Source organism: Bos mutus, chromosome 5, assembly GCF_027580195.1.
Source record: "Bos mutus isolate GX-2022 chromosome 5, NWIPB_WYAK_1.1, whole genome shotgun sequence".
Taxonomy (NCBI): Eukaryota; Metazoa; Chordata; class Mammalia; order Artiodactyla; family Bovidae; genus Bos; species Bos mutus.
This window is the reverse complement of record NC_091621.1, coordinates 110,032,898-110,059,826: the sequence shown is the minus strand read 5'-3', so window position 1 is coordinate 110,059,826 and position 26,929 is coordinate 110,032,898. Positions and strand designations below refer to the sequence as shown.

Genomic DNA, 26,929 nt, shown 5'->3' with positions numbered 1-26,929 from the left:
CATATAACACACACACATACATACCATACACACATACATATAACACACACATACATACACACCATACACACATACATACCACACATATATAATACACACATACATACCACACACGCATACATACCACACATATATAATACAATACCACACACATACATACATACACACCATACACACATACATACGACACATATACAACACACACATACATATAACACACATACATACACACCATACACACATACATACCACACATATATAATACACAGATACATACACACCATACACAAATACATATCACACATACACACCACACACGCATACATACCACACATATACAATACAATACCACACACACATACATATACACACACACCATACACACACACATGCAGCACACACATGCATACCACACTTACATATACTTCATACACAGAGACATGACACACACACACACCCCATACGCACACACATACCACACAGAGACACACATCATGCTGATCTCTCTCTGCCCCTCTTTCTCTCTGTCTCTTCTTCCCAACCCTCCGTTTTCAACCAGCCCACCCCTAATGGACCATATACTTTATTAAAAATATATAGTTACAAACTCCATTGTCGATCTGGGCTGGGCCTATGGGCCAGAGGGACCGCAGGGAGGGACGGCCCTTATCCTGCTCCTTGGGGTCCCACTTCTGCACCCAAACCCAACACTATCCAGGGGCCAAGGCAGCTGGCTCTAAGGGCCTCGAGGGACCAGCCAGCTGGGCGGGGAGGGGGCAGGGTGCCCAGAGAGGGCCTGCACCGCCTAGTCCTGCGGGTACACATGGCAGAAGGTGGATTCGGTGCCTCCATCTTTCCATTTATAGATATTTACAAAAGAAAGTCATGAGCAACAGACCACAGTCATGCAGAAGAAACGAACCCCCCTCCCACCCTCCCAAACTAGCCAGTGGCCCACCCCAGAACCCCAAGATGCCCACCCCCCAACAGTCCAGACGCCTTCCCCAAGGTTCTGAGAGCAAAGGGGGAATGTCCTTGAAGGGTCGGTGGGGAAAGGGTCAGGGGTCTGGGGTTCCTGAGCTCGCCAGTGGGTAGGTGCTGGGGAATCGGGCCGACCAGACCAAGGGTGTCCTGGCCCTTTCCCAGGCTTGGGTTCTGGAGTCAGTAGGAAGGGCTCTCCCAGTCTTTGAAGCCCCCAGGTCCCTCCAGAAGGTCCGGAGCCAGGGTGAGTTCTGTCCTGAGTGTGGAGAGGGTGTCCTGGCAGCCCACCCCAGTGAGGCTCCTGCGGGAAGCAAGAGGGCGGGCTCGGAGGTCAGATGGCGGACTCCCTGCGGTAGGAGATGTTGTCCAGCGGGAGGGTGGCTTGCATGCGCTCCAGATCCAGGTGGCTGCCAAACTCCAGCATCCGGATGATGCCCGCCTCCTCCTTGGAGCCCGCCTCCAGGCCCAGGCCCGCAGCCACGGCGGCAGCGGCCGCAGCCTCCTCCTCCATCTCCTCTTCCTCCTGGCTCATGAGGGCCAGCTCGTTCTCGTAGCAGAAGGCACTGGGCGGGGGCGGCGGGGCGGGCAGCACGGTGATCTTGCTCTCCTGCAGCTCCCGGGCTGAGCAGCAGGGCGTGCCAGCCACCTCGTAGGTCTTGTGGAAGCGCGAGTAGTCCACTTTGTAGTGGCTCTTCTCCTCGAAGACCACTGGCTCGAAGCGGTGGCCCCACAGGATCTCGCTGGCCAGGTAGGAGCTGCGGGCCTGGGTGGTCATGGCCGTGGCCTCCACCATACCCTCCAGGATGACCACGATCTCGAAGTCCTCTGACTCCAGCTCCTCCTTGCCCATGCCATACAGCGGGCTGTCCTCGTCGATCTCGTGGACAATGATGATGGGCGAGACCAGGAAGATACGGTCCAGGCCGATGTCGTAGCCCACGTTGAGGTCCCGCTGATCCAGCGGCAGGTACTCGCCCTCCTGGGTCATGTAGGGCTTGATGAGCTGGGCCCGCACGTGGGCCTCCACTATGTGGCTCTTTCGTAGGTTGCCCACGCGCCACATGAGGCAGAGCTTGCCATCGCGCACCGAGATGACGGCGTGGTGGCTGAACAGCAACGTCTGCGCCCGCTTCTTGGGCCGGGCCATCTTGGCCATGATGGTGCCAATCATGAAGGAGTCGATGACACAGCCCACGATGGACTGGACCACCACGGCGATGACCGCCAGCGGGCACTCCTCTGTCACACACCGGAACCCGTAGCCAATGGTCGTCTGCGTCTCCACCGAGAAGAGAAAGGCGCCCAGGAAGCCATTCACATGCATGATGCAGGGCTTAGGGGCCACGGGTGCAGCTCCACTGCCTCCCGCTGGGGCCCCCGCCGCGGCCCCTGCCGGGCCAGCCTCCAGGTCACCGTGGAAGAAGGCGATGCACCAGAAGAGGAGGCCGAAAAAGAGCCAGGAGACAAGGAAGGCCGCGGAGAAGATCATGAGCATGTAGCGCCAGCGCGTGTCCACGCACGTGGTGAAGATGTCCGCCATGTAGCGCTGCGACTTGTTGCTCAGGTTGGCGAAGTAGACGTTGCATTGGCCGTTCTTTTTGACGAAGCGGTTCCGGCGTTTCCGCCGGGGCACGTGGGCCTGCCCGTTGCGGCTGTGCCCGTGCATGTCCTGAAGCCGTGTGGTCACCTGGGAAGACGCGGGGCCTGCAGGGGAGAAGCCAGACACGTGAGGTGCCAGGGAGCGAGTGGGTACTGTGGGGGACGGCTCTCCAAATGCCCCCAGGGACCCAGGTTCCAGGGTGGCAAGGAACCTGCCCAAAGATGCCCAGGAGGGAAAAAGCCTGGACTAGGACCCAAAGTTTCCTTCACCACTCGGGCAGAATGTTAAGACGGTTCTGACGACAGCGAGAAAGTGCCTCTGTGGCCAGCCCAGCTCCAGGGTTGGGGCCTGCTGGACCAGTAGCTGAGGCCACTGGGATTCTGGTCCGAGTCCCAGCCCTTCCTGCTGCACCCTCTGCCTGTCATCCCCCTGCCAGAACCTCCTTTGATTGCTCTTCCTTTTCCTTCCAGGAGCTTCTGGATGCCCATCTCAGCACCGCCCCCCACCGATCATCCCACTGGCCCTGAACAGAGGCTGTTGTGAATGCTCTGGGTCCCGCTCCCCTCCCTGTGTTCAGCCTCTGCCTTTGGGTCTCTCAAGGGCTCGACATTCCCTTGTCCTGTCCAGTTCAGCAGCCACTGGCCACCTGTGCCTCTTACATTCAGTTAAAATTAAATAAAATGTCAGCATCAGTTGCCCAGTTGCACTAGCCACATTTCAAGGGCTCAGTAGCCATGTGTGGCTACTGGCTACCATGCCGGACAGAGCAGGTTCAGGACAGTCCCTTCAATGCAGAAGTTTCTTCTGGGTAGCACTGGGACCCACAGCCCCACCTCAGTTCCTATCCTGTCCCCAGACTTGTCGGGAGCTGCGGTGGATGAAGACTCCAAAGTGGTGGTCAAGACGGAAGGAAGGGGAGCTCTGAGTTTTGACCCCCGGGTAGGCATCCCTATTTCATATCACAGGTGAGGGAATGGGGGCTTAGAGAGGAAAAGTGATCTATCCAAGGCCACACAGCAGGTAAGCGGGTCCAGATCCAGGAGGGTCTAACTCTTCAGCCCCCAGGTGCTGTCATTATCACTGAGTTTACTGTGTGGAGACCTGGGGTAGGGTGCGGGGGAGGAGGGAGGCATCAAACTACTACCACCTAGCTATGTATATAACTGCAGACAACTCATTTCTACTCTCTGAGCCTCAGTTTCCTCATCTGTAAAATGGGGATGAAAACTCTGCCTCACAGGAACCCAAGGAGACTAGGTGCTCTGTGAAAGCCAGTGCCTCCTGCCTTCCTTCCCGCTTCCCAGGGAGCAGGAGGAAGCTGGTGAGAGGTAGGATTTGCCTGTCAGCATCCCCAGCTGTTTCAGTGGAGGCGGCCTGTCACCCTGCTGGGTGGTGGGTGTACCAGCTGGCCCATGGAGGGCAGACCCCCCCCCCCGATCACCTCTGCCTTCCATGGGGCCCCAAGAGAGAGATGGTGTTGTCCAGGGCCCCAGCTGGCTGGCAGGGCTGGGGCTGAGCCCAGGCCCGGGTTCCTAGTAACGTTTTGGCCCAGAATTATATAAGGCTGGAAGTTTCTATTTTCTGTTCTATTCTTCTTCCTGATCTAATTGTGCATCTGTGGCAATGTTTATACACTTCCCCGGTTCAGGACAACTCGGTTGCCGCAGCAACCGGTGCGCGCCAACGCTGTAATTTAGAGATCAAGGGCTTCAGCGCCTGCCTCTTCCCAGGAGAAACTCCCTCTCTCAGCCCAGGGAGAGCGAGCCCTGCCCCCCCCCATCCCCACGGTCACCCCACCATGACTCTGGGTTCATCTCCCTTCCCCCCCTTAAAATGAGCTCCCTGGACCCCCCCAGTCCTGGAAGTCCCAGATCCACCATGTAACTTGGGCAAGTTACTTGACAGCTCTGAACCTCAGTTTCTTCATCTGGAAAATGGGACCAGTGAGACCCATGGGTCTGAAGATCTCACAGGTAATGAATGGGGGTGGGCAATGCCAGTCCTTAAGAGGTCCTGGTTTTAGTTGAGAGTCAGCCCCTCTCTGCTACCCCCCTAGCATCCCAATGGCCAGGGCTCCAGGTGGTAGTTCTAAAGGGATTGGGGGCCAGATGTACCTCCTAGGCTATAAATGGCTTTCAGGGAAGTCTTCCTTCACTAAATATGTCCCTTTTCACTTTCTCTCATTGTTGCCAGTGCCTCCATGAGCACCACAGAAAGAACCAGAGCCCAAAGTAAGGGTTTCCAGATGAGTGATTTCAAGACCCTCATTTTGGGGTTTCCCTGGTGGCTCAGTGGTAAAGAATCCACCTACCAGTGTAGGAAACTCAGGTTCGATCCTTGGTCCAGGAAGATCCCACATGCCTCGGAGCAACTAAGCTCCCGCACCACAACTACGGAGCCTGTGCTCTAGAGCCCAGAAACCGCAACTACTGAGCCCCCCGCCACAACTACTGAAGCCCATGCACCCTGGAGCCCATGCTCTGCAACAAGAGAAGCCACTGCAATGAGAAGCTGAGCCCTGCAACTAGAAGTAGCCCCTGCTCATCACAGCTAGAGAAAAGCTGGGCAGCGGGCAGCAATGAAGACTTAGCACAGCAACCCCCCCGCCAAAAAAAACCAACAAAACCCTCATTTTACATCTGAGGCAAGGAAGCTCAGAGCTGCAATGAACTTGCTAAGGGTCCCAGAGCAGCTGGGCCAGCCGTGGGTGATCACCTCAATCCCACTCCTGGAAGGTCAAGGTGCTCCTGGAAAGAGGAGCTTCCTCCCTGGAGGGGGTTGGGGTAGGGTGTGGGGTGTGGGAAGAGAGGGCCCCAGTCCAGCCAGGCAGGCCCTGGACCCAGTGGCCGCGGCCTTGCTGAATAGAGCTAGAGGGAACAGAGAGCAGTGATCTGAGCTTTGTTGGCTGAGGATGGTGGGGCCCAGAGACAGTGAGAGTCCTGCCCGAGGCCACAACAGGGGCCCGCGGAGCTGCGGGCCTTGTCTGCTGCCCAAAGGGACTGGCCCTGACCTTGGGGATTCCTCTGGTCCTGCAGGAGAGGGCGCTCCCCGCTCCAGCTCCAGCGATGCCCGCTGTTTCCCATCCCTGAGTGGAAGTGACAGGAGTCTCAGTCAAGCCCCAGGAAGAGGCTCCGCATGTCCGTGCCCCCATGCTCCCCACCCTCTACACTCACATCCTCCACTTCAACGCAGCCCCAGCCCCGCCCTCTAATCAGCCCCGCTTCATCGGCCCCCACCCTCTTATCAGCCCCTCCCTCCCATCAGCCCCACCCTCTCATAGGCCCCGCCCTCTTATCAGCCCCGCCCTCCCATCAGCTCCACTCTCCCATCAGCCTGGTCCTCCAGCCCCAGCCCCACACGGTAGCCCGGTGGGGACTCTCATCTCCAGGCCCCGCGCCTCCTCTCTCGGTCACAGCACCCCATTTCCCGAGCCCCTGCCCTAGGCTAGACCCTGGGCCACCCCCGCCGGGTGCATCAGCTCGGGATCAGAAACGTCCACTCCTGGGGGGCTGGGAAAGCAGACACCGAGAGCAGGTGCTGCCCCCAGGCCCATCACCCTCCACCTCCGGGAGCCGGTGTGTGGCGTGTGCCCCTGAAGACCCTGGGCTGGTGAGAGGCCCAGCCCCTCGTCTGCAGTGACCCGTCCAGATACACCGCTGCCCCGTCACCGCAGCCCCTGCAGGAGCCCGGGTGGGAGCTGGGGACGGGTTGCGCTGTGCTGCCGGCACCAGGATCACCGCAAAGCGACGAGTCCGACACTTGGAGAGTGCCCGCGGATCACTGAGGCCAGAAGATGGCCAGCTTTTCTGTCCCTCACTTGTCACACGGGTCTTCCTAGCGAAGGCACAAGGGCCAGAGGGAAAAAGTATGAAAGAGAAAGGGCCACAGATCATGGGAGAGAGGCGACGGGCATTGACAATTGGGTACCACCCCCCTCCGAATATAGATACTTTATTAAAAGAGAGAGAAAGAGAACCCTGGCTGTTCAGGTGCCTGCACCATGGCTACAGTTAAGTGTACTTTTCTGGAAGGCAGGGAGCTGGTCTTACCCACTTGCACCGAATGTAGCTCATGAGCACGCTCTGGAGAACAGAATTTCCAGAATGGGGGCCCTAAGGGCTGGCCCCCTGGCTGCCTTCCTGGGTGACCTGGGACAAGCCCATCCCCTCCCCACTGGGTGCTTCCTGCCTTTCCTGTCCTTTATTCTAAGAGTGCAGCCTGCAACATCTTTCGTGGTGAATGTTCTTGCTTTGGGGGAAATGATGGAGATGGGAAATGCTGGTTGCTTTTTTTTTTAATGTAATGTCCTTTCTTGGCAAAGTGGAGCATCGACAATGCTGTGCAAGTTACTTTTTTGGTGGGGCGGTTAAGTTCGCTATGGGGTGAACATCTGGATCCTAGACAACTAGGGAAACTGAGGCTGAGAGCAGGGCTGCAGCACGCGAGTTGGCAGCTGGCAGACACTTGAGCCTCTGGGAGGGAGTGAAGGTGACCAGCAGGGTTGTCAGCTTGCTCTCCTGCCCCTTCCTAGGGAGTTAAGGAGGGCTGGACCCTGCCTGCCAGGGGGTCCGGAGAGGCAGAAGGACCACCCGGCCCCTGTGTCCTCTTAGGCTTTCCTTATGATTTTATGACACTGAATGCTCCCTCCTTGCCCACAACTCCTTTTGCAAAAAAAAGAGAAGCTGCTAAAGTGGCAGCAGCTCCTGCAGGCTCCAGCAGCCCAGGCAGGCTGTGGGGTGAGTCTCCCCACGAGCACCCTGCCCTTCGTGGGAGTCACAGTGGTGTCTGCAGGCAGATCATGCAGGCCCTCCGGCCCCAGACAGCAGCAGCAGTGGGTCCTGAGACCCAGGGCAGGCGGGTGCACTCAGCCCCGAGATGTGGGAGGGAGGTGGGGGGCAGAAGCCTGGATATAGGGAGCCCTTAGCCCAACGGCCCTGGAGAAGAAAATGGCAACCCACTCCAGTATTCTTGCTTGGAGAATTTCATGGACAGAGGAGACTGGTGGACTACAGTCCATGGGGTCACAAAGAGTCAAACATGACTGAGCGACTCACACTAGCCCAACGGCAGGACTTCGGGCATCCCTTTGGTGTCAGTGGGACAACAGGGAGGTGAAGGCACCGGCCCGCGGTCACACAGCTCAGCGTGGGCCCTGCTGAACCTGCCATCCTTCTTGGTGGCCACCCTCAGAGAAGGAACACTCTGGAAGTGCCAGCTCTATGCCAGGCACTGCCTGGTCTCTCTCACTGAAGCATCACTGCAACTCTTTGTTAATTTAACAAGTATTTATTAAGCACCTACCACAGCAACAAGCAGGGCAATTATTTCTCTTCCCAGCTGAAGAATCACAGGCTGGGGGTGGGGTGGGGATGGGGGAGTAGAGATGGGGGTCACACAGCAGACGAGGCAAAACCAGGATTCTGACTCAAGCCCGCTGGCTCCAGGCCCTGGCTCACCCTGATTCCCAGCCTCTGGCCTTCCAATCATCTCTCACGATGCCCTATGCAACCCAGACCCCCTCGTGCCTCTCCCCAGCCCTCCAGGCTCAGCCCGAGCCCCCCTGTTCTCTGAAGTCTTCTGAGGCTGCACTGCCAGCTGCCAGCCCTGCTTCCTTGCAGCCCCTTGGCCGTCACTCAACTTCTCTTCAACTGTATGAAAATATGGGCTGGTTAAAGCCTCACATTTGGGGCTTTAACCAGCATGTTAGGCTCTTGGACTCAGTTCTGTCAGCCTTCTAGCATGTCCTCTGTGAACCTCAGTTTGCTTATATGCAAAATGAACATGATGCTAACAATGCCTACCTCACGTATATAATAAAAACATTGGCTGAGGGGTCAACAGGGCATTGCGGGTAAAACGCAAAGAATGAGATGAGATGAAAATGATGATGACGAGGATGAGGTAAGAACTCTGGCCTGGAAGACCAGAAACCCAGCTTCAAGACCCGGCTCCACCACTAACTATTCCAGCCAGGGGCTCCTTCTCTCCATTCGTAAGATGGGGGACCGTAATAGCTCTGCGGCAGGGGAGTGGGGAAGAAGGAAGTGGAATGAGAGAAGGGCCCAGCACAGCGTCTGTAATTAGGCAGGCGATGGGGCGGGTGCTTCTGAGTCGAAGCAGCCTCCCCCTGCCACGAGCCCTTCTTGGACCTGGAGGGGAGACTGACTCTTCTCCAGAGGGCGAACCCACAGGGCAATGCGGGTGGTGCAGGGCTGGGGTGGGAGGTATAATTTCCCTGGGCGAGGTGGGAGGAATTAACACCACTGTCCCATTTCCCAGCCCTCTGAGGGGCACAGGGCCTCCCTCTACCCCAGCTCTGACTGAGGCCTCTCAGTCCTGGACTGTCTGGTTGAGGGATTGGGGGATTGTCCTGTAATCATATACACCCAGAGATTTGGAGGAGGGAAAAGACTTAATGCAGGCAGCTGAGCTCAGTGCCTCCAAGAGTAAGAGGCACTGAGGGCGTAGGAGAGTGTCCCGTCCTGCCCACGGCCCTCTGCAGGCCCCTGTCCTGCTCTGCAGGCCCCCAAGAGGTTGAACTATCTTCTCTTGACGAGTCTTGAGATCCCACACCTTCCCCTTCCCAGGGCAGTGACTCTGACTCTGGAGTCTCTGTGCCATTTTCCGACTGTGTGATCTTGGGAAAGTTATTTAACCTCTCTGGTCCCTGCGAGCCACATCCTTAATGGGACGAATAGTATGCCTCACTGAGGAGTAAATGGGATCATGCACAGGTGCCCAGCACAGAGTAAGAGGTTGATAAGTGATACAAACAGTCCTTTTCTGAAACTCCATCCCTGGATTTCAGACATCCTGCCCTGCAGCCCACCCGGCACCATCACGTGGCCCCATCCAACTTTTCTTCCACCAGCTCAAGGGAGCAGGTGAATAAGAGCAGTGGCCTCAGACTCTCACAGAGTTGGGCGGGAAGCAGGCTCAGTCCTGTCTGGCACCAGCAGGATCCTTGACCTCTAAGCTTCAGTGTCTTCACTTGCAAAGGAACATAGGAACGCCTACCTTGCAGGGTGGTGTCCTGAGGGCCAGAAGCAGATTGTCAACTGTCATAAAAGTGCAGGCCACACTGTGGGGACTCAAGAAATGCTCTTCCTCCCCCACACCTTCTTTGGTACCCCGAAATCCCACTGCACGCGCAGTCCCTCCCCCACTGGGCACGGTGTGACGGAGCAAAATCCACACAGAGCAGTTAGTACGCACTTGCTCTGGGCGGGCACTGTTCTGAGTGCTTTACGCTGATCAATTCCTGCCGTCCTCACCGTGACCTCAGAGGAAGTTTCCATTTTTAGCCCTACTTTATTTTTTTAATTTTTTTTTTGGCCACACCTTGTGGCTTGCGGGCTCTTAGTTCCCCAAGTAGGAATCAAATCTGTGTCCCCTGCAGTGAAAGCGTGAGTCCTAACCACTGGGCCGCCGGGAAATTCCCTGTCCCTGCTTTAGAAGTAAGAAAACCAAGGCACAGAAAGGTTCCGCAAGTTGCCGAAGGTCACACAGCTCACAAGTGGTAGAGCCAGGATTTGGACCCGAGAAGTCGATGCCAGTGCACATCCGTTAGACAGTCTGTTCTCCTGGCCTTGGAGTAACGCTGTCACATCAAAAGTCTCTTCCACTTAGTAAGCATTTATCCCTCCTGCCCTTCTTCGTGCTGAGTTCTGTCCAGTTTAGTCTTGTCGGGAAAGGGGAAACTGGGTCAGAGGGCAAGCTGGAGCCAAGATCTGGGTCCCTGACTTCAGGCCTGGCCAGGTCTGAGCAGTGTGGGGCGAACTGGCTCATTCCTCCAGCTCTGCACCCCGCCTCTCCCTCCAACCATTCAGCCATCCGGTGAGCAAGTTGGAAAGCGAATTCCCCAGAATGTCCAGATGGGCCTTCCAGTCATGGCCAAGTGGCAGGAGGATCCAAGGGCCCAGCTCTAACCTGCAGGGATGCCCTCTGCTGAACTGCCGAGGCCTGGCCCCTTCCATGACTGATGGGCGGCTCCCTACCCCCAAAGGAACCCCTTCTGTTGGCCAGACAGTCCCACCAAAGAGGCCCCTTAAACACTTTTGTCCTCTTCCTTATAGGAATTTGAAGGCGGATCCCCAAAGGCTTCTCTTTCCCAGAACAACCTCAGCTCCCTCACTAGTGGGGGAGCCAAGGCCTTGCTGTGGCTTCTAGGGACTCTCTCTGCTGCCTGCTCATCCCTCAAGGGCACTCACTCCTACTGCACACTTGCCTCGGGTCAGGCACCGCGTGGACTCATCCAGCTTCTGCGTAACCCATAACAAGCATTTGCCTAGGCGGCAGCCATGGATTATAGCGAGATGATTGAAGGAAAAGTATGGGGCGATGTGAGAAAGAAGACAACGGGGCCCTGCTTTGATGGGGGTCCCTGAAGGCCTCGTTGAGAAAATGACATTTAAAACTGAGACCTGAGGAGTAGGTGGGAGCCAAGACAATCCAGAGAGTTGTGTGTCTGTGTGAAAGGTAGGTGTAGAACATTCCAGAAAGAGAATCTGCAGCAAGACCAGAGAGCAGGAGTGAAGTGAGCCAGAGGAAGGAGAGCTGCCCCAGAGGAGGCCCCGGGGAGAGGGGTGCAGGGCTGTGGAACTCACCCTCATGGTTATGGGAAACAGCAGGCGGTCAGGTTCTGCCTGGTTTGATCCTTTAAACTTTCACATGACATCTTTAAGACAACTAGGGATAAGCAGTCATTATAATAGACCCTTGTGTACCCACCACTGGGCTTCAGAAAAAAAAATCCTCAATATGGCCCCAGTGGCACCCTGCCCTTATCTGGCCTCAGAGGCCACCGCTGCCCCAGTGTGCCACATACTGGGGAATGAGATGTGCCAGGATGCTGTGGGGGGCACAGTGGAAGCTGGAGGTCGGCAACAGGGCTACTGCTGCTGCCCAGGCGGGCGATGATGGGCGGCTTGGAGCTGCGAGGGTGGTGGCAGTATTGCTCGAGAGAAGTAAACAGACCAGGTCACATTCTGGACAAAGAGCCCCCAGGCTGTGGGGGTGGGCTACGTGGAGGGTAGGGAAGAGGGGTGTCAGGAATAGGTGATGGTGAGATGCTGAAAGAGGACCAGGTCTAAGGAGCAACAGTTCCCAGTGTGCAGTGGCCTTGGAATGGCCACATGGGGAAGTCCAGGAGACTCATCTGACGGGCACACCTCGGGGAGGTTGTAAGGTGTGAGAGTGGATGAGATCTCCTGGGCAGGAATGCTGGATGAGAAGAGAGGGGGGCTTGAGACCCAGCCCCAAGCATCTCCTGCACGTCAGCGAGAACCTGGCTAAGCAGATGGAGGCCAAGAGGCAGAGGGAGGGGAATGTGAGGATAGTGGGGCCCTTGAAGCCGGGAGAAGGAGGGAGGTGAACAGAGTTGACCAGTTGACCAGACCAGCCCAGCCCACCAAAGCCAGTGGCCCCACTTGCCTTCCCCATTGGGACACATTCTCTCTTCCCAGCCAAAAACGGGTGAAGACTCCTCACTGGCAGAGGAGAAGGCAAGGTGCTGGGCAGAGCTGAGGGAGGAGGGGAAGGCAGGGGGCAGGAGCAGAGGTGACTTTAGGACAGCCCACGACTGCCCTCCCCACCCCAGCTCCCCAGCCAGGGTAGGGGTGGAGATCCTGGCCAGCCCCTCCCCCATTGTCCCCATGACCAGCCCCTTCTGCATTGTCCCATCCTTGGCTGCTCAGCAAACACATCTCCAGGAGCTGGGGCTGGGCAGGTAGGTCTCTCAGACTTGTGGGAGTCAGGGCTGATGCCCTTGGCTCACACAGGATTCCCTGGATTCTCCACGGGGCTCACAGGCCAAACCTGAGAAGAGGTGTGTGTATCGGGGGTGGGTAAGGGGATCAGAGTTGAGTGCCAGGGGTAATTCGGCAGAGGCCACCCCGGGTGGCTTCGGAGAGCCACAGGACTGCCGGTGACACTTGTGTGGGCTCCTGGGACCAGGGCCTGCAGTCAGTCAGGCACTCGAGGAGCCAGGTGCCGGGTGTGCCCGGCCCAGACTGGAAGCTGCCCAAACAGGATGGCGTGCCACGTAGCCAGGAAAAAAGGAGGGGGAGGCCGGTCAGGAGCCGTGTGGGTCTCTAAGATGTGTTTTTAAGTGAAAAAAAAGGCGACCATGGGGAACACTGAGTATAGTATCTACCATTTGTACAAAAAAGGAGAGGGAAGAAATTTATAAATACACATATTTACTCGTCTGGGCTTGTCTGTGGATGGAGACCCAGGAAACTGGTGACATGGGCTGCCTCCAGGGAGGGGAAGCAGGTAGCTGGGGAAGGGGTGGGAGGAAGAACTCTCACTGTATTCCTGTTTGTGTCTTTTTAATTTTAGAACCGTTTGAATGTGTCACCTACAACAACAAAAAAAAAGACACATAGAAAACTTTCAAATTAGTATGTACACATGTGTAGAAGGGTCATAGCATTCATAAGGTCCTCGAAAGGGACTGTGATCCCGGAAGGGGAGAGAACAAACGCTTCACTTAGGTGCTGACTGGCCGCGGAAAAACGTCTTAACTTCTCTGAATTGCTTCCATAAAAAGGGGAGGGATAACGCCCATTTCACGGGCATGTTGCAAAGATGAAAAATGACCTTGGAGGGTAAAGGGTTATCAGCTGTGCATAGACGCGTCTTGAAGGGGATGACTTGTCATCCAGCTCTCTCCACAGCCCCTCACAGCCCCTCCTGAGAGCCCATGGTCTTCCCAGTGGTTCTCACGGAGGCCGCTGGCTCGCCCCTGCCGCCCTCCTCAAGTCTTCCAGGTCTGAGGGCCTCTCTCCGGGTCACCCCCTCCCAGCCTCTCTGTTCAGAACCCACTCAGTGTCCAGGCTCAGCCTCCACTTAAGATACCACCTGGCCCCGATCGCCCTCCCAAAACAAGCAGATTCCGCTCCTGCTCCAGGGTCAGGAGGCATCGCGAACCCAGCACAGCCAAGATGGGAGGATCGCCCCTCCCCTGCCTTCCCCATCTCAGTCTGTGACCTCCTGGGGGCCGCTCAGGCATCACACCTTCAACCCTCCCCAAACCCAAGCATCAGGATAACAGCACAATAACCAACATTTAGTGTTTACTCTCCCTGGAGAAGGAAACCACGGACAGAGGAGCCTGTGGCCTGCAGTCCCTGGAGTCGAAAAGAGTTGGACACGACTGAGCGATTAAAACAAGTGTTTACTCTGGGCCAAGCCCTGGAGGCTCCTTTGACCCTCATGACATCCCAGAGTTGGGTGCTGCTATTTTCATTCCCCACCGTCCCCCCGGGAGTTCAGGAGCTGCCCCAGCGGGTGAACGGAGGGACTGAGACCCGGACTCCGGCCCCACCTTGAGTCCATCCAGCCTGCAGCGCCCTCCCTGCAGCCAGCCACACCCCCGCCGGCAACTCCGTGGGGTCCTCTCTGAGCCTCCTGCCTCCACTCCCCATGCAATCCTGTCTCCGCACGGGCTGAGGACCCACGTCACTCCTCAGCGTGAAGCTCTGCTTCTTACCGAGCCCTCCTGCCCTCTGATATCCCCTCTCCACTCCCACCCTGACCTCACGCCCACGCGGGTCTTCCTTCTTGTCCCTTTGGGTCCGTACATTGGCCGCCCCTTCTGGATAAGATCCTCCGAGACTCCCCGCTCGTACCTTCCTACCATTCCAGTCTTGACTCAAAGGCTGCCTCCTCTGAGAGGTCCCCCAGGTGCTCTCCGTCTGCGTCCTGATCTTCCGCACAGCGTTTGTCTGATCCAAACCTATTTCACCCGCAGTCTCTGCAAGTGCTGAGGGACCTCCGCCCTCCGCTTCACCCCGAACCCCAGTGCCTGGCACACGGGACAATTTATAAACATCCGACGACTGCCAAAACCAAGATAATTTCAGCTTGTCATAATTCCCGTAAAGGACCTAAGGAGGGTGATGTGACAGAACGTGACCAGGAGGAGCTATTTTTGTCACCAGAGTCAGGGAGAACCTCTCAGTGGAGGTGGCCTCTGAGCGGGGACCAGAAGGAGACCTTCCGCGGTGCTGGAGCAGGGCAGGACGTCTGGGGCCTTGGCCTGCGCCTCATGCTCTCATGGAGCACTGGCTTCTTCGCAGGTGTCCCCAGGTGTCCTCCCAGCGGGGTGCCCAAGGTCCTAGGCCCAGAAGAGAAGCTCCAAGAACAGGAGGGGGCAGTGGTGGTATGGGCCACAGGCAGGGCCAGCAGGAGAAAGCGGCAGACAGGCCTCGGAAGGGCCAGAGACAGCGGTAGGAACAGTCCTGCTCATCCACAGCCACAAGGGACTGTCGCTCTCAGAATGCCTACTATGTGCAGGCAAAGAGCTACAAGCTCACCCGTCAGACTGTCTGAGCTAGCTCCTGAGGCCAGACTTCAGATTCCATTTATTCATTCCTTCATCACCCTAAAAACATGCTGAGCTGGAATGGCAACCGCCCTCCTGCCTGATGCTAAAGCTGAAACTCCAATACTTTGGCCACCAGATATAAGAGCCAGCTCATTGGAAAAGACCTTGATGCTGGGAAAGATTTAAGGCAGGAGAAGGGGACAACAGAGGATGAGATGGTTAGATGGCATCACCGACTCAATGTTCCTGAGTTTGAGCAAATTCTGGGAGATGGTGAAGGATGGGAAAGCCTGGCGTGCTGCAGTCCATGGGGTCAAAAAGAGTTGGACACGACTTAGTGACTCAACAACAACTCCTGCCTGGTGTGTGTCCAACACAGTCCAGTGCCTTCCCTCGGAGGGCACTCTGTAAATTATTGTGGAATGAATAAACATTTATTGAGCAACCTACTGTGTGCGGAGAGAAAAAAATGAATACAACAGCACTCTGCTTTGCTGAGTTCTATGTACAAGTATCTGCAGACAGGAGGAGAGGGTCCTCATGGCCAGAGGGCTTAGAGAGAAGGTCCCCGGAAAGACATGGAGCAAAAGACATTCCCCAAAGGGGAACCAGGGCTGGGCTGGGCAGCAAGTGGGACATAGGCCTCAGGGTGGGATGATTAACCAGGAGGCTCAGGGGCCTGGAGCTAAGTGGGCTACTGGAAAAAGACAGAGAGGTCTGAGGAGAGAAAAGCAGCAATTTTTGGCAAGTACATTCTCAGAAACCAAACATCCCAGAAAAAAAGAATCTGGACACTCAAGTCTTTCTCAGTGGCACTTCCAAGATTTCTACACAGAGGAGAAGCTTTCCAACTTTCTGATCAATACCCAGAGTAAAAGCAAACATACTGTACTTGTTACACAATACGGTCCATATATTTTAAAAGCTGAAATAGGAGCCTCACCCTATTCGCTCAGTCGGTAGAGTCTGGCTGCAATGCAGGAGACCTAGGTTCGATCCCTGGGTCAGGATGATCCCCTGGAGAAGGATATGGCAACCCACTCTGGTATTCTTGCCTGGAGAATCCCATGGACCGAGAAGCCTGGCGGGCTACAGTCTATGGGGTCCCAAGAGTTGGACAAGACTGAGTGACTTGCACGCACAGGAACATCACAAAGTAATATTTGCCCTCACTACATATAAGTGTTTGAAATCTTTTTATTTCATTAAAAAAAACATAAGTAGTAGACCCACAAACTCAATTTCACAACCATTAACGGGTCAGGACCTGGACACAGGTTGAAAAGCACAGACCTTCGTGGTGCTTAGGAGCTGTGAATGGTCTGAGACGGGATCTAGAGCTTATCTTGAAGCTGTGAGTGACTTCTTGGATTGTGGGCTTTTTTTGGAGTGGGGGGCACAACTGTGGGGTGAGTTGTTGGAGGCGAAGGGGGAATATTTGGACAAGACTGTCAGATCCTTACGGTCATAGGACCACTGTGCTGTGGCCCAGACAGGAGTGACTTCAGTTCTGGGTCCAATCCTTCAGTTCTGGGTCCAATCCCTTCCCCGGTTCTGGGTTAGAACCCACTGCTGTCCCCTACAACAGATGTCAGAGCAGTTGCTTGCCCACCTCCCATTATAGGGATCTCAGCCCCTTCTCAGCAGCTCCCTCGAGTGTGGGGAGTGAGGCTGTGCCAAGCTATTAAGGCAGCTGATGACTAGAAGTCCTTCCCAGGGCTGGCTGTCTGTTCTCGCTGTCCCCTGGCCTGTTATCTCAGGGATTTGGGCCAGCTTGAGCACGAGGCTATGGCCTGCTCTCTGCTCCACTCGGGTCCCTTTCCTCCCTGTGGCCCGGCTCCTGCCCTGTGTCTAGGGGGTGGCCCTGGGGCCCAGCCAGACAGAGGCTCTTTCCAAGGTCAGCTGGCCTCAAGATCTGCAGCTGCACAGCCCGGCGCTGGTGCTCAGCCATCCCTGCACCCCCACCACCCAGCAGGTCTGGAGGGCTTAGCGGAGAGATCAGGTGCCGACACTCAACACGGCCAGAGCAGCAGAGCCTGAAGGTGATGGCTGAGGACCTGGAAGTCTGCCAAGAGTGGCCACTGAGTGGGCAGGACACACAGAAGCCCATGTCCACAACAGGCCAGGTTATACTCCCAGGCTCACGAGATCTCCCTGGTGACCCGCAGGTGCAGGGGCGCCAGCCCACCCAACGAGTCAGGGGATGGAGGCTCGGAGGGGTGGAAAGGCTGCTTAAGGCCACACAGCTGCTCAGGGGTGCGGTTGGACTTAAACCCAGATTTTCTGTCCCTCACCCACAGGGACCACGGAGGCCAAAGGAGTGCAGCCTCAGGGGGAGCAGGGGAGAGCTAGTCTGCCTCTGGGAGGGAAATAGGCTGGAGTCCTTGGGCCCCAGGGTCAGAGCCAAGGCGACAGGGCCAGGCAGGTAGCAATTAGCTGAACCTTCCAGACACAAGTGGGCTGCCCCAGAAGGTGGGGAGCTCCCCTTGAAAAGGGTGTGGGGGGCTCTGATGCCCATGCATGAGTGACTGCAGCCGTGTCTGCCCCCTCCATGTCGCCCACAGCAGGGCCCCTGTAGCTCTGGGCCTGCCACCTCCCTTGGGTGGCCTCATGGAGTTCCCAAATTTCTGACCCCCATCCCATCTGTGCCCCAGGCTGAGTGACACCTTAGCTCTTCCAGGCTGGGGACGGACGGCTAAACTTCTCAGGGCTGCAGTGGGAGAAGGGAGGCTCCAACAGGAATGTGGGGTGGGAGTCGGGGAGAAGTTGCCGGGTGGGGTGGGAAAGAGACTTCACTGGGGCGTCCCAGACGCCAGACGGTAAAACTTGGTGCCGATTCTGCTTCTGAGACAAGGTTGGGTGAACACTCCTCGGAAGGCCTCAATCTCCCCATCAGTAAAATGGAATCAGCCCCTTCTGGTGGACACAGCCCCTCCTCCTTGGCCTTGCTAAGGTCCTCTCCCATTCTAGTAGCCCGGGTGGGGCTGGGTGGGCACGAGAACAGATGGGCTAGCAAAAGGAAAAAGCCAGGGTCTCCCCCCACTCCACTCCATCACCAGAGGTTGTCCCTTTACACAGAAGAGCAAAGAGAGGTTCCCAGGGGACGTTGACCTGGTGAATGTCACTGGGAACAAGTAAGTGATCCAATCCCAGGCCTACCTGACTTGGGCAAACTTCTTTGCTCAGCTGCACCCACTGTGACAAGGGGGGCTACTGCCCCTGCCCTTCTCTCCCACCTAGGGGTTTTCCCCAGGAGATCAGCTCATCCCCCGCGTAGATACAGGGAGCATCTCACGAGACAGGGGGTGTCGGCAGCCCTAGAAGGGGAGAGGCAAAGGAATCAGAAGGAGTCCTGGGCTCTGGTCCAGCCCCAACTCTTTCACCCTCGCTGTGTGACCTTGGGCAAATCACTGTGGTCTCTGGGCTCCCAGCAGAGTGCTAGAGAAAAAACAGACACAAGAGCAGGCCAAGGCTGCAGGGTAAAGGTGAAGAGTGGCCTCCATTGTCCAGGGGCTATTTCTGCCCAGCTGCACCCATACTCCACTGCATCTTGCCCCTGCCCTTCTGAAGTCCCTCGGACCCCACACCAAGGCCCACCCAAGCAGGCCTAGACCCAAGCTGCTGGGTGATGGGTCACCATGGCAACACCGACTCCCCACACAGCTCCAGCTGGGGTCTGAACCACCAGGGCCCACCTTTCTTGGTAGCCCCGTTCCTTGACCTGCCAGTGCCCCTCATGGGTGCCTCCCCCTGCTCATGGGCCAGATGTCCCAGCATCTGGAGTAGGGCTGGTCAATGACTGGCCAAGTAGCCACAGGCTCAGGGTGGGGAGGGGATGGGTGCAAGGAGAGGAAGGAGAGCCGTGGCCGGACAGGGTGCACTGTCCTTCCCTCGGGGGCCAAATGGAGGGGTGAAGGGTACCTAGAACGGGCTGGGTGCATTCCCAGCAGGACAAACAACACACGGCTCTTTCCACCTGTTGGACCTGGAGCAGACTCTGCCTTCACCGAGCCTCAGTTTTCTCATCTGGGAAGTGGGAGTGATGGCCTTCACAGGGTGCTGCAGAGGATTAAGTGAGATCACAAACATAAAGTCCAGTGTAGAGCCTGGCACATCGGACCGTGTCCCGCTCCTGCAACTGGACCTCTGGGAAAACCTCTGTCACCCCAGCTGCCATCCATCAGAGCCGTTCACATGTATGAGTGTGTGAGTAAACGGATGTGAATGTGTGCAAGCATGTGAGAGAAAGTGTGTGTGATAGTGGGCCAGAGAGCGCAGGAGTTAGAGGGGGTGTGTGTGTGTTGGGAGGGGATGAGACGGGGAAGCATGGGTGGGGGCCCTGGGGGCCGCACCCCAGCGCTCCTCCAACCCGTTTGCCTGGCCTGTGAGTCCTGAACAGAAGCAGTGGTCTGGGAGCCTGGCAAACCCCTTCGGTTTCAAACCGGAGTCTGGTCGCTTTCCGTTTGTGTCCAGTCGGCCCCTCCCCCTCGCGGAGCCTTAGTTTCCCGGTCTGTGAACAGTCAGAATCATCGACGCCCAAGTCAGGTTCAACATGGGGACCAGACGGCGGGCTGCGGGGGCAGAACTGGCCCAGGCCCTTGGGAATGGGGCGGGGGCGGAGGGGCGAGACCCAGAGCTAGCTGGAGCGTGAGCTCTCCCGCCCCCTGGCTGCACCCCACCCACCACCCCGGCAGTCCCTTGTGTGCGCGCCTGCAGGAGCGCGCGCGTGTGCGCGCGCGCGTGTGTGACTCAAGGTCTATTCATAGCTGAGCTCCACCAGCTGCAGCGTCACAAGCAGAGGGGCCTCAGCCCATATTATTATTTCAATTACCATCTGAATTAAAAGTTTGAGCAGCGATCAGCCCACGTAGCGAGAAGAAGAGGGAGCAGGAGAAAAATAAAGATGAAAAAGAGAAGAAGGGCTGCGCTCCGAGATCCCCCCCACACTCCAAGGAGGACTGAGTCGCTGAGGAGGCTTAAAGGTTATGCCAATCCGCAGGATTCCTGCCTGCCCCTCGCCCGGGGGCCCAGGGTCCTCGTGGGAATGGGAGGAGCATTTCTAGAGGACAGCCCAATCACAGCTACTTTGTGGACACAGATCACCCAGTCCAGATTCTTGACCACCAAGCTCAGAGAGGGTGAGGAACTGATCTAAGGTCACACAGGGAGCCACACCCGTGGCTCCTGGCTCCAAGACCCTCTCTCTCACCAGACAGGTCCCACCCAAGGTTTCTCCAGACCTTGCATGTTGTATGACACTGACAGCTGTGGGCAGCCCCAGGTCAGGACCAGGGAGGACAGAGGTGGACCTGACGTCCCCATTGGTTTCTCTCCCTGCTCCCTTCTCCCTGTTCCCAAGGCTGGCTCCCCTAGCCCAGAACCACGCACGCAGCTCTCTGCCAAACCACCCGCAGTCTGCACCCCCAGCCCCAGACCTCACTCCACCATCAGCCCAAAGACCCCCCCTTGCCACCAGTGCAGGGGATGGAGCCCTGGCCCAAATCTAACTGTTCAGTCACCTTTGGGCAGGCCATTTGCTGTCTCTGAGCCTCCGTCTTCCCCTTTGTAAAATGAGTTTTCTTCCTAGGCGCATGTCTATTTCTATGTCTTCAGAATGGAGCCCTCAGAGGATCTCTGAGGGGGTGTCATGTTGTGGAGGCGACACGCCATCTCTTGCCAAGCCCCAGCCCAGGGGAGGGACATTTTCCACTCTTCCTCAAGGAAGTCCCAGGGACAGCCCCAGAGAATCGGACTGGCCCGCACTCAAATCCAGGCTCCTCCACTTCCCTGCTGTGTGACCTTGGACAAATCACAGAGACTCTCTGAGCCGTGGCTCCCCCATCTGTAACACGGGGACCTCGGTTCGACATTGTGGGGTTGCTGGGAGGGTTAAATGAGAAGGCTTTTTACAAAGGCTCCTAGCTTGATGTCTGGTGCGACGCTGTTTCTTTCTGGAAGCCGGTAGGTGACAGGGCTGCCTCCCAGCCCCTCCTGGGGACAGCAGAGACCCTGGAGATCTTGGAAATGAGGATGTACAACCTTACCCAAAAAGCAGGAGTAACCAGCTCAGGCCCCTGGCAGGTACTCATCTGGTTCTGCCTGAATAGCTCCCGGAATGAAGAGCTCAGTACTTCACAAAACATCCACAGAAGCACCTCCAGCTCTGGGAATCTTCTAGAAGGGGCCAGAATCTTCCATCTTAACCCCCAATCCAGCCTGTCTCTGACGGGGACTGCCTGAAACTGGCTTGAAAATTAGTCTGAAAGACAGCTTTTCAAATAGACTAAGCAAGGGATGGGATTAATGGTCAGAGAAGGTGGGGGTGGGACAGCCAAGAAGCAGGCAGGGAGGAGGGAGGGACCAAGGGTCTCTTGGAGCTCCTTAGAGCTCCTGGGTCCTGTCTGGGCTGGACTCAGCCTTCCACAGGAGGCGTGTGTGTGCCTGTCTGTCTCTCTGCTTGCAGCTGGGGCTGGAAGCCAGCAGCTCTGGGTTCAGGCCTCAGCTCTGCTTCTTCCAACTCCAAACCATCACTGTGACCTTGGTGGGGTTTACGTCCCTCTCTGGGCATAAGTTTTCATTTTTGCAAAATAAATAAGACTATCAGATCAGTGATGTAAGTGCCAACCCTTCTGTCTGAATTGAAACCCTGTCTTGTCAGTGGCTGCTCAGCTTGCACCCTACCTCCAGGCTGGCGTACCAGGAGCCATGGGGTCTCCGAGTGTCTGGTTTCAAGCCAGAGACCTTGTCTCTTCCCTCATGTTCCTCTTTTGTGTCTAGTACCTTTTTCACATCCAGTGCTTTTGAGGGCTCTATCCCAGCCAGCCCTATTTTACAGGTGAGGAGATGGAGGCCTAGGGAAGTGAAGTCACTTGCTCAAGGTCACAGAGAGCCAAAGTTCAAAACTCCTATTCTGTGACCAAGAGAGCAGCAGGACTCAAGGGCATCTGTTTTCAGGAGAGTCACCAAGATCTCAAATGGCCAACTGTTTTCTATCCAGATGTAGACTCTGCCCAGGGTGGTTGTGTCAGGGGGCTGCCCAAGGTCACACAGGCCAAGCAATGACAGATTGAGGTCCAGAACCCAGGCTCCCTGCCTCCCGGGCCTCACCCTGCCAGGGGGACAGCAACACGGTCTGACCTCCTGCCCTGTTCAGGGATCGCCATGATTAGACCCTCATCCTGCCTCAAGGCCCGGCTTGGCGGCTTCCAGAAGCCCTCAACACCTGAGACTGAGGGGGAAGAGTGAGCAGGAAGACAGGAAAGAAAGTTGAGGGTTGGCCGCTTGCCCCCAGCCCTCTGTCCCTCCCTCTCCTTCTCTCCTCGTGCAGGGGGAGCGGCGCTGATGTAATGCACTCAGCTTTGGTCCCGGTGCCAATCTCAGAAGAGAGACGACAGATTGCGTGAGCCAAATTTGGCATCCTAGGGGGAGAGGCATGAAAAGTGGAGATGTGGAGGAGAGGAGCGAGGAGCCTGGGAGGTGCGGGAGAAGGCCCCCTGCCCAGCAGACCCCCAAATGCCTCCCTCCTTCGACTCCAGCCCCCACCTCCTCCCTAGCTCAACCTGGGCTCAGGGCCTCCCCTCCTCACTCTGAGGGGCCAGCCTGGCTGCTCCCCGGACCCTCCAGGCCCAGTGCTGCCGGTCCTGCCTGCCCCCCCACCCCCCCACAACACACTGCTCCAGCTCCATTTCCCACCGCCGCTAGTCTCCTGGTTACCATGTTGCTGGTTGTCATGTCGCTTACATGTCCTCGTGACTCAGTGGTCCCCGCAGAGGGGCCCCCTCCTCCTCACACCCCCCACAGCACACGCCCCCGCCTCCCCCAGATCCACATTAAGAACCAGCCCGCCCTGTAAGCCTACACGGTTCCTCCTCCCCTTCCCTCTTAGATCCTAAGCTGAGAAATTTTTTCACAGCATCTCCTGAAGCAACTTCATTCTCAGCTCTGCAAATGTCTGTTAAGAACCTACTATGCTCTGGGCTTGTGTCCGCTGCTTCCCAACACCTGACATAGTCTATAAATCACTCAGCAACCCAGTGAAGGCAGTACCATCAGTACCACTCTCCAGTTGGAGAAACTGAGGCTCAGAGAGGTCAAGCAAGAGGCCCAAGGTCACCCAGCAGAAATTCAAGGCCAGCTCTGTCTGTTCCGAGTCACCCCCAAAACTTTTTATGGGAGAGAAGCTTCTCATTCAAGGGTAACCCAAAGGTTCCTGAGGACTAGCTCCCAAGCCCCAAGTCCCTCCTCTAATTCTGAACACTCCTCTTCTAGGTCAGCTCTATTTCAGGCCATATTCCCCTCTCCCCATTAGCTCTTCATCTTCCCGAAGGTAAAAGGAATCCTCACTCCCAACTGCTCAGTGCGTTCCCCAGCCTGTGAACAGCTCTCAGCTCATGTGAGCCAAGGCCCCCCCACCCCGACTTGGAGGTCAGTGGGACATGCAGTGGTGTCCTCATTCCACAGATATGGAGGCTGAGGGTCAGAGAGAAGAGGGACTTGTCCACCGTGCTGGCTCCTCAGCTAGCTGAGCTGATTTCTAGGAGCCTGAATGGAGGATATACAAGGCCCACTGCCCGGCATGGAAAACCCCAGAGAAAGCCCATCCTCTCAGTGGAGAACAGAGTAGAATGTTCTAGGTTCAGCCTTCTGATTTGGCTATGGGTCAGCTCAACAGCCAATAGCCTTGGCTCCTGCCATGTTGCACCTCAGCCCTTACCCCACTGCTCTCTTCTAAATTTTGTTCCCTCCATCTTTGTCCAAGCTGGGGCCACAGTTTGGCTCTCAGGCCCCCAAATACTGCTAAGGGCTCCCCCAAATCCCAAAGCCCTGGAGGTCACAAGACTGGATGTGGGGGAGAAGCAGAATAGACATTTTACACACACACATGCACACACTCAGCAGCCCAGCTCCTCTCTGAACCTTGCATGGATGGCTCTTGGGCCTCCCTCTCTTAGTTCCCCAATACCTCAACCTGCTTCTTGACACCCTACTGCTCTTGAGGCCCTCACCTGCCAACTTAGCCAGGCTACCCTCCACCTGTCTCTCCCCCACCCCCAACCCCTCCCCATGGTAGAGCCTGGGCTCTGGAGGCAGAAGTGTGATGGAGATGCCGGTGGGGGGAATGCTGGACACTGTCGCAGTTGCAGGGAAGTTTCCCTACTCCAGGGCTCATTCAAACCTCTCTTTCCTGGGGGTTCTCCGTCTGGGCAGGGAAAAGCAGTCTAGCCTCTCTCCACAGCCTGCCTCCCACACTGTGAAAGATGAACTGCCTTCTTCCCTGGATACCCGTCCACCCACCCTAGGGTCTTGGGGTCCAAAGTAGGTACTCGAAACACAAGTGGGATTTTGTTCAGGCAGGGCCCTTTGCCAACAGGCTGCAGTTGGGGGGATGGAAAGGAGACGGACCCTTCCCCCCCTCCCCCCTTGCCACAAGTCACCTGCCTCGAAACTCCTCCAACCCAGTGTGACAACTGGAGGTGGGTGGAGGCAGGGAAAGGTCATGGCCGGGACAGGAGGTCAAGGCGCCTTTCCCTCACCTCTACCCCCGTTTTCTGGCAGACGCCCAGACCTCGATGCTTCCGACGACGACGGATAGAGGACAAAACTCACCAGATCCCGGGGAATCGCCTGACCGCGCTGAACGCGCACCTGGCAGCGGAAACCCGGGTTAGAGATCAGGTTCAGAGCGAGCGGGGCCCGAGCCGCCAGGTCCCGGGACACACAGACACGCACGAGGCCGGACAGACGGACGGACAACGCCAGCGGCGAGCGCGGGCGCGGCTTACCGCGGGGCGCAGGGTCCGACGAGTCTCCGGGAGGCAGCGAGCAGGCTCTACATCCCAGGCGCGATCGGGCGGGCGGCGTCCCGGGCGGGGAGAGGGGAGTCCCGGCGCCCCCTCCCCGCGAACTCGGCGGGCCGGCCCCGCCCCCCCCTCCCCGGCTGTCTGTGGGTCTGTCCGTCGGTCCCCGGGTCTCCCGGTCTCCCGGCTGTCCCGCGCCGCTCCCCGCGGGCTGCCCAACTTTTCAGCGCTGCCCTGTGCCGCGCCCTCGGCGCCGCCTCGGCTTCAGCATCGTCGGGCCCCGGGGCCGGGGCTCAGAGCGCAGGGGTCCGGGGACCCATGGCGCTGGCGTCCCCCGCGCCCCCGCCTCGGGCGCCTTCCCTTCGCCGCCCCCACCGTTCTCTCGCTGTCCCCTCCGCGCAGTCGCCCGCCTTGCGCTCCGATCCCTGCCCCGCGGCGCTGGCCTCCAGCCCCTAGACCCCCGCGGCCGGCCGACCAGGGCTCCGCCGCCACCTCCCCGCCGCGCGCTGGTCTCTGTCCCTTCCGATCTCTGCTGCCCCCTGGGTCTCTCTCCCCGCGGGTCCCGGTCTCCGTCTCCGTCGCCCTCCCAGTCTGCTCCCTGCCGTCCTCCACCCCTGCCCGGTCCCTCCCTTGCGTGTCTCTCTCTCTGTCTCGCTCGGGGTCTCTGTCTGTGTGTCTCTCTCCCTCCCACTCTTGCTGCGGCCCCCCGCGCTCTCGGACCCAGGCCCCCGTCACCTGCGCCCCGTCCCCGGCCCGCCCGCCCGGGAGCCCGAGCTCCCGCCGCCCGCGGCGCGCCGAGAACTCCCAACTCGCGGCACCCGCTCCGCTTTGCGAGACTTTCGCCCCTCCTCACACGTGACCCGCGCCCCACTGCGGAGGCCGCGCCCCCCACCCTCCCAGCCCCGGAGCCCCGGGCGGCCCGCGGGGCCCGGCCCTGCCCCTTTCCCCTCCGCCTAACCGGGCATCACACCCCGGTCCCAACCGCCCGCCGGCCGGGGCCGAGCCCGGGCTGGGGGCCGCGCGGTCCGCTCCTGCCCGAGATCCTGCCCGGGTTTTCCTCCTCGCTCCAGGAGCGCTCCTCCCGGAGCCCATTCCGAGAATCCGCTTCCGGGTTTTTTCGTCCCCCTCACCCCTCTATGGGCAGGTGGAGAGGGTTCCTCCGTGCAGTGAAGGGACTGTGGGTGGGAGAGGGTCGGTACCCGGCTCGGTGGCCCCGGGCCGCCCCTCTCTGCGGTCCCCTTACGCTCCTGAAGGACGGGCAGTTAAGGACCCTACACACCCCGCTCCCGTCGACAGAGGTGTGGCTCTGCTGGAACGACCCTCACAATCAGCTAGGTAGTACCGCCCCGTTTTACAGACAGGGAGACTGAGGACCAGAGAGGGTCACAAGCTTGCCCAAGGTCACCCAGAGGTGGACCAAACCCCAGGCTCTCTTTCTCTGCATCCCCATTACCCCAGAGTGTCTCTAGAAGGGAAGATCGCGCGTTCTCGCCCTGAGTAGCGCCAAGGTTTGGGCCCCACACTCGACGTGGGGCGAAGACCACAGCGCTTCGTAGTCTCTGGCTAGTCAGCCACTTCCATGGCCTTTCTGTCACCTCACTCCAACACTCTCAGGATGCAGGAGGTTGGAAGAGGCAGGGTAGGAGGATGAGAGAATGCCTGCAGTTAGACAGCCAGAAGGACTTCCCTGGGAGCCTGGACATCTCTGACTGGCCCCAGTTAAGAGAGAGAGACTGAGGCACCCCAAAGCCAGACTGAGAACTTATTGAATACGAAATCTCTGGCTCCTCCTTCAAGCCGATTCTCTGAAGTTGCGCCAGCCACGGGAACCAGAACACGTGGACCACCATGACGGTTTCCAATCCCCGCAGACCCTCCCCACCTGAAAGCATCCAGTCCCGACTCCTCCATGTGGTATACAGACAGGTCCCACCTTATCCCACACCCCAGATACCCACACATACACCCTGGTTCCTATGGATTCCAGAACACACCAGATGCCTCCACACCTCTCTGCCTTTGCACATGCTGTTCTTCCTGCCTGAAATGCCCTGAGAATTCCTGTAGTTGCCCAGTGCAGCTTCCACGCAGCCTCCCCTAGGAAGGCCTCCTGCTGCCCTCAGCAGAAGTCACCCATCACCTCTTCATTCACTCATCCAGCACCGGGCACAGGTTTGGTTCTTGTTAAGTGGGCTTGGGAGTCAGGCCAACCTGGGCTTG

At 57.7% G+C, this 26,929-nt stretch overlaps 1 protein-coding gene across 1 annotated transcript; it reads right to left on the bottom strand.

The window, feature by feature from the left end:
* Positions 1–964: 964 nt before the first annotated feature.
* KCNJ4 (potassium inwardly rectifying channel subfamily J member 4) lies at positions 965–25,165 on the bottom strand. The gene is made up of 2 exons (XM_005899436.3): positions 24,695–25,165; positions 965–2,685 (listed from the first exon to the last, which is right to left on the bottom strand). The coding sequence occupies exon 2, from the start codon at positions 2,645–2,647 to the stop codon at positions 1,313–1,315; it is 1,335 nt and encodes a 444-aa protein (XP_005899498.2). The 5' UTR covers positions 2,648–2,685; positions 24,695–25,165; the 3' UTR covers positions 965–1,312.
* Positions 25,166–26,929: the final 1,764 nt, after the last annotated feature.